The 13917-nt window shown below is 43.2% G+C and overlaps 1 protein-coding gene across 1 annotated transcript in view; it reads right to left on the bottom strand.

Annotated features, from left to right (window-relative positions):
- Positions 1-10858: 10858 nt before the first annotated feature.
- The window catches only part of fgfr2 (fibroblast growth factor receptor 2), a 38504-nt gene continuing 35445 nt past the window's right edge, over positions 10859-13917 (bottom strand). The window contains exon 18 of the mRNA XM_070916102.1: positions 10859-12587. Coding sequence (XP_070772203.1) covers positions 12423-12587 — 165 coding nt within the window. The 3' untranslated portion in view covers positions 10859-12422. The remainder of the gene's footprint in view (positions 12588-13917) is intronic.

Raw genomic sequence — 13917 nt, 5'->3', positions numbered from 1 at the left:
GAACTTGTGGTCAGCTCTTTTGTTACACGTACAAGTTTTCAGCGCTTTCCCACACCGAGGCATTGGTGAGGAGCCAGGACAGCGTGTGTTTGTATTGTCCGGTGTTTATTTGGTTTCTGTTTTGAGTGTGTATGTAGATGTCCGGGATTAAAATGCTATGGGGTAGGAGAAAAGTTTTGACTTCTGTCCAAAGTTGAGTAACACACTATTTGCTTTTGTGACAACATTCATGTTGGGAAAGGCAGTTTAAGCAGTGGAGTCATAGCTCGGTGTTCATTATGTTCATTTCGGCTTGTTTATTTGTCCTGGGAAAAGACATAAAACTGGTCAGACTGACGCCTGAGACAGGAGACATGGGGGGGGGGGGGGGGGGGACTAAACACAATCTGTGGGTGCAACTGAGATGGTCAAAACACATTCACAGGACTATACATAAACTGTACTTCCAACACATATTCCCTCATTAGTGCTGTTAAGTTAAAACCTTGTATTCCATTCCAAAACTTTTCAGGAACTCGAGAAGCAGCCTTGTTTTAAGCTGGCCTGCATTTTTAAAATTATCCAGTAGCTTTGTGAAAGACTGAGTAATGTTCTCCTAAAGAGAAGCATGGTGTCTTTCAACTGAAGTTAAAATGTACATACGCATGCCAGATACAAACACAGATCTCTACAACACATACAGTAATATATGTACTGAATTCTTTGAGTAATGGACATCATGTGATGTGAAATCTTTTTTTTTTTCAGATTGTTTTTATTGTTGCATTCCTTTTATAGGGTCGTCTCCCCACGGTCATATATAAACTAAAGAAGTGCTGTTGCCAGAAAGTATAAATCCCCCAGCTGAGCACTAATTGCATGATTTAAAGCATAGCTGCTGAACACCTTGGAGAGGCCCCACGTTGGCTTTGTGTGGACATTATACAGGCAGACCTGCACAGGGACCGGAAGATGGAAGTCGGGGGAGGGGGGGGGCAAAGGAAGAGGAGGTGAAGGTGGGGGTATAAAGAAGTTACAGTTGCTGATATGAGACCTCAGTGCTAATGGGTAACACCTACCTGATTAGATTAACATACGACCAAAGCCCCTCCTTTCCTTTTTTCTCCTGTCATGTGGATTTCCCATTTAGTCCTTTACCAGCTATATTATATTGCACGTCATATAAACGACTGCGGTAGCACATGCTGTCCTGTGTTGTGTGACCTGCAGAGCGGAGTGGAAACCAATTCAGAGGCCACAGGTGAATTCACGCTCATCTATATGGTGTAAAACTGTACGACTGTGACAAAAACCTAAAGGTAGTTATTCCTTTCTTGGAAGAGTCACACTGTTTGAGTTTGATTTATACTCTCAGTTATGTAAAGGGGCAAAGTCACTTGGAAAATGTATTTCTTATCAAATTTAGTATGAGCTATTCGCCCTTTATGCTCCAGTAGCTCTACTGTGAATGTTTTGGTTAACTGCCACTGAAGTTCCTTTACTTTGCTATTCTGTAGAAAGTGGAAAAAGAGAAGAAAAGAAATCAGGAATAGGAGAGGAAGTCAGATTAAAGAGTTTCCCAGTTTGCAAGCTAAAGCTCTCTGGAGATACTCTCTTGTCACTCGCACTAAGTGCTGGTCCTGGAGGAGTTCTAAAGCTCCCACAATCCACCTCACCGCACTCATAGCCATGAGGCCTGGGAAGACCATAAAGCCTTTTTACAAGGTGACATGACATAAAAACGCAGGGAGAACAGAGAAAGAAGGGGGTAATATCCAGGAAAAAGGATGAAAACCTTTCTCATTTGCTCTCTTTCCTTCTCTATTGTTTGCACTGGTGCTTTCTCTTTGGTGTGTGTGTGTGTGTCTCTGAGAATGACTATATGCCTACTTATGTGTGTTTTTGCGTGTGTTTGAAGCTGCGTGGCTGACTGGAATGGGTGGGCTGGTGAGCCGTTCCTTGTCTGCCATCACCCATGTCCACTTACACACCCTCTGGGCCTCAGTGGGAATGAAGAGGGGATTATGGCTCCGACTGATCCTGGAGGGGCACGCACTTAACACTACTGTAAACAACAGGGCCATTTGAGTGGTTCACACCAAGCTGAACTTTAGAGGGGAAAGCTGGGGGACACAATCTGACTGCACAGAGAGGCCTGTGGTGGTCTTATGAAGATTACTGATAAGTAGTGTTCACCAAAGTGACAGCTGAGATCTGGAAAAACAACGACATTGCTACAACAAGGTCAGATGGGACAAGAAACACGCCTGGTCAGATGATCAGATGGGCTGTAAACAAGCCACAACATTTAGCTAAATTATCTAAACCACTTTATTTAGAGGTAAAACCACAGGTGAGTACTTCTGACATGTTGGTGAAATCTTTCAGCTGCACCACTAAACTATGGTAAGTACAGAAGGTCAAAGTTAAAGCAAGAAGTTGGTCCATAAACTGTGATAGGAGAGTTGGTGTCTACAGTATAATTCGTATTTAGTAGAAAAACAACGGCCGAGTTATAAAAAGAAAATGTAATTGTCTTTTAACAATGCGGTGTGTTGGATGAGAAAATGTTTGGACCTCATGACAGTTCCAGCTGTGATCACCGGGAGGTTTGTGACTGAACTCAGCCTCAGAGAGGAGATGATGATTTTTTTATATATTGATCAATCACTTGGGTTACATTGTCCAGACCTATCGATGTGACTTGTTTGTTTTTTGTTTTGCAGCAGATTCTCTGAAGTGGTCTCTGCAGGGCTTGGGCTTTCTGCTCTCTTGTTTTTTTTTTTCTCTCCCTTTCGATTAGGGAGCCCTCAAGGATTCAACATAATGGCCTTGCTAGGAGGAATGGAATAAAACAGGGCCCGCTCCAGGAGAAGGAGAGCTAGAGATGAGGCTTTTACTGATATTTTTTTGCGTGACAAAGGTTCATATAAAAAGATTTTGGTCCATAATTTGCTTGGCTTGGGCTGGCTCCAGAAAGGCAGAGGAATTTGATTCTGTTGCAGGAGTTGGGGGATGGGGAAGCACAGAAAGCTGCCCCACTAAACTGAAACACCCGACACAATATGGTTCACATTTTTCTCCCTCGTACTAAATGTACCATGAATTATCTCGCTTTCCAGTTGAAAGGGAAAACTTTGATTCCATCTCATGTGTAGCAGTGTGGCTGAAAGGCAGCATTGAGCTCTGCAGTATATGCTCTCCACAGACCAAATCTGGATCTGTGTGTGTCTGACTGCCAGGCCACTCCACATGTCTCACTCCGTCTTCAGACCTGCGTCTCCTGCACTATATAGGTCTGGATCCAAAAGGTAAACAAACCTCATGAAAGAGCGGGTGAGTCAGGAGCCTGCCTGTCTCTGCCTCTTTACTTCTAATTGTGTTTGCAGCACCGCGTAGTGTGCTGATCATTCCCACTTGCCTCTGCTGATGACAGCCAGGACACAGACTTCCATAAACATAATAAATCACTTTTGATGATAGTGACTCATCTCACACCATTTATTCTTTTCTTTTCTTTCTTTTCATCGGTTGTCAAGGCATTCTACACAGTCAGCCAAATGCAACCTGAGGAGGTTTCAGAGTGCAATTCAAACATTATCATCATCATTATCACCATGATAATCATCCAATACAATCATCAAAAAGCCAGATCACATGCAGGGATTTGTTTTCGGGGTCTACGCTGTGAGGTTTCTGAAGTAGTTTTGTGCTGTACTCGGCTGCTCAGTGTGAGGCCACTCTGCCGCTCTCCCATGGGAATGATCTTCAGAGCTGAGGCTCCGGAGCCAAGGAATTTCAGCGAAGCACCAATGGTTTATTTTTGCAGCCCTCTGTGGTGTGTCTCAGCCCGGCCTGACCAGCTCAGCCCAGCCTGGCTCTGTGCAGTTCAGGAAGGGCCCGTCACTCCAGATGGTAGTTCAGTCCCTGCCAGCGAGAGGGTCTGAAGGTCTGGCTGCTGGCCTAGAACCACAACCTCTGACAGGCTAAAGCCTCGGGCCCTTCTAAACCAGCACAAAGCACCTTTTCAGGGGCCCTCGCTCCTTTTCTCCCCCCTCTCACTGCTCAGCCAGGGGCCAGTCACCTCATGGAGCCTGGGAGGGACAGTAGAAATGGACTGAGGCTCAACCTACGGATTCATACGTCCAGCTGGGACAGTTGCAGAAGACCAGGCAGACTTAATTCAGTTTAGAGACCATGAATACATACTATCAGAATGTAGTGTGCAGAGGAGGGAGAAGCACAGCAGCAATGTATCATTGATCAGGATCATATTGATCCAGGACACAGAGTGAGACTCACTGCAGCAGCTGTAACTCACTCAAGAACCCAAACTCTTTCCTGGAAAATGTGAGAAATGGACAAATGTGTCGGGCCTCGAGGAGATGGATGCTAACCTGCGAGTGAACCCAAAACTCACAGTGCGTCAGAGTTGAAGCCTGCAGCACACCTTGAACTGTTTGCCCCTCTCTGTGCATGTACTACCTCAACCGCAGCACTCTGCCCACACCCATCATTGTCTCTGAATGAAAAAAGTAACAATCCATAATGTTGCAACACTTCACTATTAGCAGGTGGCGGCAAACCTGAAAAAGAGAGGCACAGAGGAGCCAGGAGCTGTAGAACTAAAGGGCTTTGAGGTAAGTGATTAAGTCAGGAGCTATAATTATCCCGTCTTGCCTGGGCAGGACAGAGCGGGCTCTTGTTGTTTCAGAGCAGACGGGCAGGTATAGAGGCACGTCACTCACTGCACACTTTTATTTAATGGCTTCCAAACTGTAGAGAATGAGAAAGAGAGAGAAGTTTCCCTTTAACTTTCAGCAGCACACAATCACTCCAGCCATTCAAGTCAGAGAGGAGGGGGGTGGGGGTGGGGGGTGGGGGGGGGTGATTGACCAGGAAAAAAAGAGTGAGGGGGGAAAAGTAGAGAGACGCAAACACAGGCAGAGAACGAACCAACAAAACGTTGAAAGCATATTTGAAATTGACAAATTGAGTGGAGGGGGGTGAAGGGAAATGGGCTGTGTTGGCATTCAGAGAAACAGAGGACTTCTTGTTAGCTGGAAAGAGTGATGCAGGTGAAAAGGGGAGGAGGGTCTTGTGATGATTTATTTCCCATGTGATTTATATCCCCTGTCTGTCACCATGGCATTGTCACGGTGAACATTCGTCATTCAGATTGTGAAAACAGTCCACCTGACAAAGGTAGGCGCCAACATTTGCAGCTGAGTATGTTTAAACTTCACTCCTGAACTCTGGTGGGAAACTTCATTCAGTGCGTATAACGTCGCTGAGACCTAGAGATGTTCGGAGAACATCTTGTTATGGTATGTAACCAGGAAAATATTCATCTTATTCAGAATGACAAGAAGTTAAATATTCAAATTTTAATGGCTCCAAAGGAAGCGGTTTTGGCTCTGAATCATGCATTTGACAACTCTCTCTCCAGCCTTCACTTTTGGAGACCAAAACAATCTAAACCTCCCTTTTCAATCAATCCTAGCCTGCCGTCTTCCACTTCCTCCTCTTCCTCCTCCTGCTCTGCTTCCCCCAGCACCAGTGTGCATGTGTGGACTCCTGGGAGCCATAGCTCTGACGAACTGCCCTCCTGCACAGTTTCAATTAAACATCATTTATGGGCACTCTTTTTTTTTTTTTTTTACAAGCGTTTCTTTTATTGGCCTGGGCCTGTGTTTACTCATGACAGTAACAGTGCTGGAGTGGTTAACGGTCCTGCGTGTACATTGCCATATATCTCCATCCAGTTTGTCTCCTGACAAGGAGGCCAGAGGAGGCAAAAGACTCTTTACTGTCTACGATGCACTAACAGCCACCTTCCTGTCCTCCTGTCAGTAATATACTGCACTCCCAGCTCAGCTGAACTTGTACTGCAGTTTGTCTCTAAACTTGGCCTCTGATTTTGTTGTTTGCTATTATCTTCATTTAATACATGATTCCAAACAGTAACTCCAAGTAACATAATAAAGTAAATATACTGCAGGGACTCTCTACTATTACTCTGTCCCTACAGACACAGCTGTCAGCAAAGCATGAGAGGAAATTATTTCTTTCAGGAAATGAAGCCTCTTGTATGTGAATATAAATGATGTCATGGAATAAACCACTATTAGGCGTAAAGAAATGAACTCATTTTAAAACCACAAAGAATCGTTGAACTAACGGGGCACTCCATCAATTTTTCAAGTCAAAACCAATTTACTAATCACATGGAGTAGTTTTCAGCTTGTGAAAACAGTTATATAACGTCTTCTGTGGCTCTGAATTAGCTTTCTAAAGTCTGAGAAATGTACAGGGTATCTTATTCAGTGCTTGTGGAGACTGCAAATGTTAAATGGAAAGCCTGTGTTACAAACTGGGGAAGGTTTAAAAGACGTTAGAAGACACCACTGAGTTGCGTCGTGGGAATTGTGGGAGCCCATGTTCTGGGGGTTTAACCCATATTAGAGACTTAAAATCAGTATATCTCCACCTCTGCTGCATTCGTTTTGAGCACTCTCTAACTTTATGAAAGTGCAATACTAAATTGCCAGTGTGCTCTTTTAAGCGCAGTTTCTTATAAAACACGACTTTGCCTTAGTCACACGCTCGGTCATAAGCCCAAATAAATCTTTGCTACATGAGGCAGGATTTGTTTGTGCAGAGAATAAAAAATCTTGCCATTTGGAAAACGCATGTTTGACACCTTGGCAGGACATCATGAGCATGCGTCAGGATTTATGGCTTTTGATGTCACCAGTGACATCATCACTGCAGGACAAGACATGGGGGAATAGGGCTGACCGATGGGGTGAGTGTTGTGATTGGCATCACTGGGCAGGGAACATTATGACTAAGCTCATTTATAGCATAACACACCCAGAGCTGTAAAACATGCCACGTTAGCCCAATGTAACAAACCTCACCAGTTTAGAGTGCAGCATGGTGTTGTAATGTGAAATTCTGTGTGTATAGATTAACGTTAGCACTATTCCCTAGTGTGAGCAATATTTAACCTACTTAAATCTGACTAAACACTATTAAATGGGGCCCATTATTCCCCTGTCTCCTGCTTAGTTGACTAACAAAAGCGGTCTGAACTCGGCTCAGAGATGTTAGTCCTTGAGTTCTGGCATTTCTACCCTGTTATCCTCCTCTAAACAATTTAGTTTCAGCTCTTCTTTTTCCACTGATTACACTCTGAGAGCTGTTACCTCAGACCTTTAGACATAGCAGCGTCAGCATATAAACTAAATGGAAGTGGAATCTGTGAATTACAACCGCTCAGACACAATTGCGCCATTAGTGAATGTTTAGAGGATCCCACGGGGCTGCAAACCACACACATCCTCGCTCGCGCATGCACGACAGTCCCACACACAAACACACACTCGACTTGTTTATCCTTCCATGCAGAACCAGACACGGTGCCTTGCAAGCCCTTAATCAAACACAAGTAGACCCCTCCCTCTCATGAGCACTGACCTAGCGATGAACCATTCATTATCTGCTACACGATGCAAATGGCAGGTTGAGGAGCGCAGCCTTGATAGATACGCACTGACCAAAGAGTTTAGAGAAATATGTGCTTCAAATGCAGGAACTAAAATGATAAGATTAACATGGGAGGGGGGGGCACAGATGTCTTCAACCCAGAAATTAGATTTTGGTTCCCTTGTAACAGCCTCACTTATTGGGCAAAGCTGGTTTTGGTGATTGGAGACACTTAGGTTAAGCCGTGGTCGCTTCGCAGCTATCTTAAACTTTAAGTCACCCTCTACCTACGCCCCCACCCGCCTCCCACACTTTGACCCCTCCTCCACTCCTGGGGTTGGTGGGGTCTTATCTCCAGTGAATGTGGGCTCCTCTGGCTTCGCACAAAGCCTCATGTTGACATTCCAGAGGACCGAGCCTTGTGCAAACACACCAGGCCCCACCAGATGGCTAGGCGAGGGAGGACAGGACGAAGCTAGGACGAAGGACGCAGAGGAGGACTAGGAAGGACAAGAAAAAACAGCAGGATCAGAATGAAAACCACCACCGAAATGTCAGTCTACCTCGGCAGTCCAGTCCGTCACACTGCCAGATGGTTTGCGGTTGTATTGACAAATCCGTCAAACGTTTCTTGAGCAAAAAGACGACGTTTGTCCCTCACTTTCAATTCAATACATACACTACCGAACAAAAAGTGTTCTTCTTGTGTCCTCCAGCTACTGCCCCGTCTCCCTAAAGTCCTTCAAAGCTAATATTTGAGGGTCACTGGGTTAATCTTGAGGGCATTAGGAAACCATGCAGTAAAAAGTCCTCAAAATGAAAAACCCATTTAGGGCTTTGACTGAGCGTGGTGGGTCGTGTTTATCAGTAGAGGGCAAGAAAGTATCACTACTCCAGGAGTCCTAGGGGCATTTGTGTAGGGAAAAAAACATCAGAATGGGTTCACATTGCAGTAAATATATGCCAGCAAATCTGTATTGCAAACTAGTAGTGGTAGTTTTTATTTTGGCCAATAAAAGTCATGCAAAACTATGTGAAGACATGTGTAATCATACATTTAAAAATGTAATTTTAATGGTTGAGAGAACTGTGGATTGTGCAAGAGATCATAATCACCCTTATATGGTTATTTACATGTTTATGATCTAAATGCGTGCTATAAATCACAACATTTTATTGCTGATGTCATAATGTGCTGTGTTTTACTGGCGCAAAACCACCAAAAATTAAGTCTTTACTGAGGGTTGCCTGTTTTAAATCAGCTGGGATTTGCCTTCACATGATCACTGACTGATGACTGAGGTCATAGGTAACCCATCTATTTATTTACCCCTACATCATTATCAATATGTAAACAGAACTGATCATTTATCTCTTGAAAGAGCTAGCTTTTAGTTAGGATCCATTGCGTCACGTTACCGCCATCAGATAAAGTGTATTTGTCTCATATGAATGAAATGGCAGCTCAGGGGGCATTTTGTCAAGATGGAACAAACTAATCCTCTATTTGGTCTCCCTGGAGTTTACCCCTCCCTGCTCCCTGCCTCTCTGTGTGTGCCATCAGCCTACAGCACAATAGACAGCCGTTCTGATAAAAGTGTGCAATAGCCAGTGTGGATATCCGGCTGCTTTTCTCTCCTGCTTTAATGAGGGCGTATGGTGCTGTGGTTTATCCTGCCACTCTTTCTTTCCAATCCCCCTCCAATCCTCCTCCGGGGCTGTAGCTGCTTTCTTATTCTATGGAAAAAATGGAATGTTTTCTGACTGACTTTTCCCTCCAAGCCCCTTTCAGGATCCGGAGACATGAGGGGACACGTCTATTGGAGGAAGACTGTGTGTGTGTGTGTGTGTGTGTGTGTATGTTTATTCAGAACAAGTTCAAACCTGGTTATAGAGGGGATCAAGATTTATGTTAAAGAACACTTTTTTTTTACTCACCTTGCCAAGATCCCATATTGTTGCTCTCAGTTTGCTTGTTTGAGTATTTGTCGGTGGCGATGTCAGTCGGTCGGTCAGTTTGTCCACCACAAAGGTCCAGATTCAAATATCTCAACAACTATTGGATGGATTGTACAGACATTCATGGTGCTCAGAGCATGGACCCTGCTTACTTTGGTGATCCCTTGACTTTTTATCCGTTGACTAACATACTTACCACTGGAGTATCTCAACATCCACTAAATAGACGGCCATGATTTTCGGGATCCCCTGACTTTAGACACTTGTGGTTCTGAATTAGATGTATAGACCGTCTATTAGACAGATTGCCATGAAATTTGATATGTTGTTACATTCACATTTCCCACAAGATGATACTGTAACTTTTCATCGAGCTATCAGATCAACATTTTAATATGTACAGAACTTTTTTGTTTATGACCCAATTCCTTTAAAATGAATGACATTCCCACCAACACTTGTACCTGTGTTTAGTGCTGATTAACAAATGTTAACATGCTAACAGACTAAGATGGTGAACATTACTTGCTAAACATCAGCATGTTAGCATTGTCATTGTGAGCATGGTAGCACGTTAACATTTAGCACATTGTTCATTTAGCAGACTTGTTAATTCTATGCTTCTTATTATGTTTTAAATTATGTTTATATTGAATACTATATTATAACAATACAACTGTTGCTTGTTGTCGTCATGCTTGTCGTGATAAGCAACCACCATCACTATATACGACCACATCCATGGCTGTCAATATCAATCACACTCTCGAATAGATCAACTTTGATTCACTTACATCAAATCAGATAAATCAGCTACTCGCTCTGATGGATTAAATCTGTTCTGATAAGAGAAAAAAGGGAAAATCAATCAGCTAATCAGAGCACCTATTAGTCTGCCCAGAGACTAACAAAGACTCTTTGTCTGATCAAAGTCAGACAGATCGAGACACAGAGCCACACTATCATGACAATGATTAGTTCCCTGTTCATTAACAAAATTGCTTTGACCACTGGCATTAATTCAGTATCTAACTTGATCACATTTACTGAGTGTTTGTGCTGAGCTTAGCAGTTTAGCATGAAGCCTTGGCCTATCAGGACAACGTTACAAAGACAATTACGCCACCACTATCAGAATAAACTAGTCTGAACTAGTCTACTCACTTATTGAGCCCTTGCAGATACAGTGGAAATCTCCTCTCCCAGCATCGTAAGTAAAGAATCAAAGCACACAAGCAAAATACTTTCTAGTAATGACAGCTAAATCATCTCCGCCCATATCAATTACTAAGAAAAAGAACGTGTAGTTTAATGATACCACATTCTTCCAACTTAGAAAAATAAAACAAAATCAGCCAGTTATCTCTGCCATGCACTGCAAAAACGCACAACCTCATACTTTAACACCACAGAGATTTGGACAAGAATATATTTTTCCATCATTTATTTCGCAAATGTGGCATGAACACTTGCAAAAGAACATCTTAAAGTTGGTCCAGTAGAAAAAGACAAAAAACACTTGAATGATTTAATACTTTGTTTTTCAGCTTTCAATTCTGTCAAGTAAATTTGGAGTCTATATTTAGTCTAAATGAGGGAGCGGATTGCGAGTAGGTATTTCCAAAATCTTTTTCTTTCAATCATATATAAATATCCAGAAATCAATCTCGTTTCCTAAAGCAAAGCTAAGAAAGAGTAAAATGACCGGATAGAAATGGCATCAACATCTACATAAGAAAGGGATTAGCTGACTATAAAATGTACAGTTTTTAAAATTTAACTTAATATTCACATTCATATATAAAACTTACAAAACCTGGATCTTTCAAACCCACTAAAAATTGCTTTTTTCTGTTACTGCTGAAAGATCATTTTAAATTACCATAAATTTAATGGATTATTTATGTATTATCAGCATCATTAATGTCATCATTTCTGCCATATTGTTTTTGTTCTTTTTTTCCAGACTTTTTTTGATTCATCTCAAAAAAAACATAAGTCAATAAATTAACATGCTACCTCAGTCCCTGAAAGCCAATACTCAACTGTGTTACTGAGTGAGAGTAACAGGTAGACAGGTGTTTGTGTATATTAAAGTGTGTATCCATGTCTGTGTGTGTGAGTTTGTGTGTGAAGAGAAATATTGGACACATAACCTGTTAGCGTACCTGCCTCAAACTCAAAGTAGGATAGGGAGGGTTGGGGTTATTTCGGAGTCCATACAAAAAATAATTCATTGTAAATATATAATATATATTTATACATATTTGAATATATTTACAAATATACCCAGCACTATACATTATACTGTGTATTTTTTTTTCTCCAGAATAATTGGGAAGGTTTATCAAGAGAACTGAAAAAGAAATGCATCAATATTACAAAATAAACAGGAGAGCAGTTTCTATATGTGCTCTCCCTCTATTCCTCTGGTTTGTTAGTTGAAGCTCTGTCTCTCAGTCCTTTTCCTATTTGTCATCCTCTTCTAGTCCCTTGTTTTTGAAGTTCACATCAGTCCATACATTCCTCCAGGAGCAAATAACAGTCTTGGAATGCCAGCCACTGGAATGGGATCACCAAACAAGTAACGTCGTCGATTGTAAAAAAAAACAAAAAAAACACCCTCTGGGTACCAACATGAGAACCAAAATGAAAAGTCTGTGTGTTTATATGAAGGGAGAGGAGGAGGAGGGTCCCCAGGGAACGTCAATTCATTCAGTCAGTAAAAAAACAGCTTCTGTAGGGTCCCTGTCCTCTCCTTTAAGACCTCATGTGAGCGTGTAGTGTATGTAGTGTGTGTGCATGGCAGTATGAGTGTGTGACAGCAGCGCTGCCACCAGCCCAGTCCCAACTGGGTCCATTAGTCCACTGGGAGCCAGAGGGGCGATGGGGGGGCAGGAGGTTGGGAGGATTCCGGAGAGGGTGTCTGTGCTACGTGTGTTTTTGGGACGTTGAGGGGTAAGACTGGGGCTGGTCAAGCTGGGGTGGGGGGCTCATGTTTTGACGTTTCCATTGATGTGCTGGTACTTGGGGAGGCAGGGCTCGTCTGGTAAGGGGTCGTGGGAAAACACAGAGTCGTCACCGGAGGAGCAGGAGCTGCGAGTGTCGGGGAAGCTGGGGGAATACTGCTCTGCTGGGGCGCACAGGTCCAGATACTCCTGTAGACACGGACAGAGGAAAGAGGGGGTCGGGTGAGATCATTTACGCTCATATGTTACTAAAGGGAAAGACACTTAGGAGTGAGAGGCGAAAGACCCAGAGCAAACAGGAGAACATACATATAGTGCTGAAACCCGGTCAAGAAGAACAGGGACTTTCCAGAGGAGGGTGAGAGAGTATCACCTTCATTATGATGTTTATCTAAACCATACCAAATCACCCTGGAAGGATTTATGAAACGGAACAGAACAAATAACCTTAAACTGGATACTGTATGAAAATATCTGCAGGAATAATAGGTAATAAATTGAATGTGGGACTGCTTGCTGATCCAGCGGAGTCTGAAGATAGCAGGGTTGACCTAGTTGCAGTTTTGGTCCACTACAAAATGGTTTCATGTGGTTGTGAAGTTGGGGAAAAGAGGATACGTTTAGACCAGAGAGCTGGGGCAGAGATGTGGCACCCTGGCCTTTACAGCATCCCTTCACATCGTTCTCAAGTTCAGTCCAAACAAACCTGACATCTGACACTGAAACACCCAACATAATCACTGTAAGATGGTTGGAAAAAATAAAGAAGCTGGCAAAACATAGGACTCACCCCCTCCCCAAACAAAATGAAGATGAAAACCCCAAGAAATCCTGTTATTAATTTTTGACTCAGTCCAGCATTGTGAAGTTGTTTTGGTCTTTTCATGTTGGCTGAGGCACCCTTTTTCCCCTTCTCCTGACTAGTTGTGAGGAGGAAGAGTTCTTGGGGTTTTCTAGAGAATGAGTGCTGGCTTCCATTTTCCCAGCTCAACACGAGAAGGCTCACATTACTAAAGACCTCCACATCTGCCAGCGGTTTGGGGCAGAGGGAAAGGAGGAGGGGGGGGGGGGGGGAGGCAAGAAAAGGGCGCTTTATTACATTTCAAAAGTTCAAACTCAAAGTTGGGCTTTTTTGGCATAAATTGAAGTTCCAGCTCCAGAGCAGACGAGTCTTGACAGCTTTCCATCGACGGCCTCTTTTCAGGTCGGCACGCGGATATCGCATAAGACAGGAAGGGGAATGGAAAGAAACGCAGGCTATTATAGGGAGCGAGGCATGGATGTGATGATTGGGCAACTTCACTGGGCCGTAGCGGCCATGTTGGGCCTGGATCAAATCACCCGGCCATTTTTTCGGTCACCATTTAATGCTTGTGTAAGCGACGTGGCTGCTAAATGCTCCTAAAGCTTTCAGCAACATTCTGCTGAACCCCGCATGCACTGGCAAGGGCGAGATTTAGTTTGGATTGAGAAACATGTTACTGTGTGTAGGAATGTATCATATTATTCTATTTTATTG

Source organism: Enoplosus armatus, chromosome 12 (genome assembly GCF_043641665.1).
Source record: "Enoplosus armatus isolate fEnoArm2 chromosome 12, fEnoArm2.hap1, whole genome shotgun sequence".
Taxonomy (NCBI): Eukaryota; Metazoa; Chordata; class Actinopteri; order Centrarchiformes; family Enoplosidae; genus Enoplosus; species Enoplosus armatus.
Note: the sequence above shows the minus strand (reverse complement) of the source record. Positions and strands in the feature narration are given on the sequence as shown.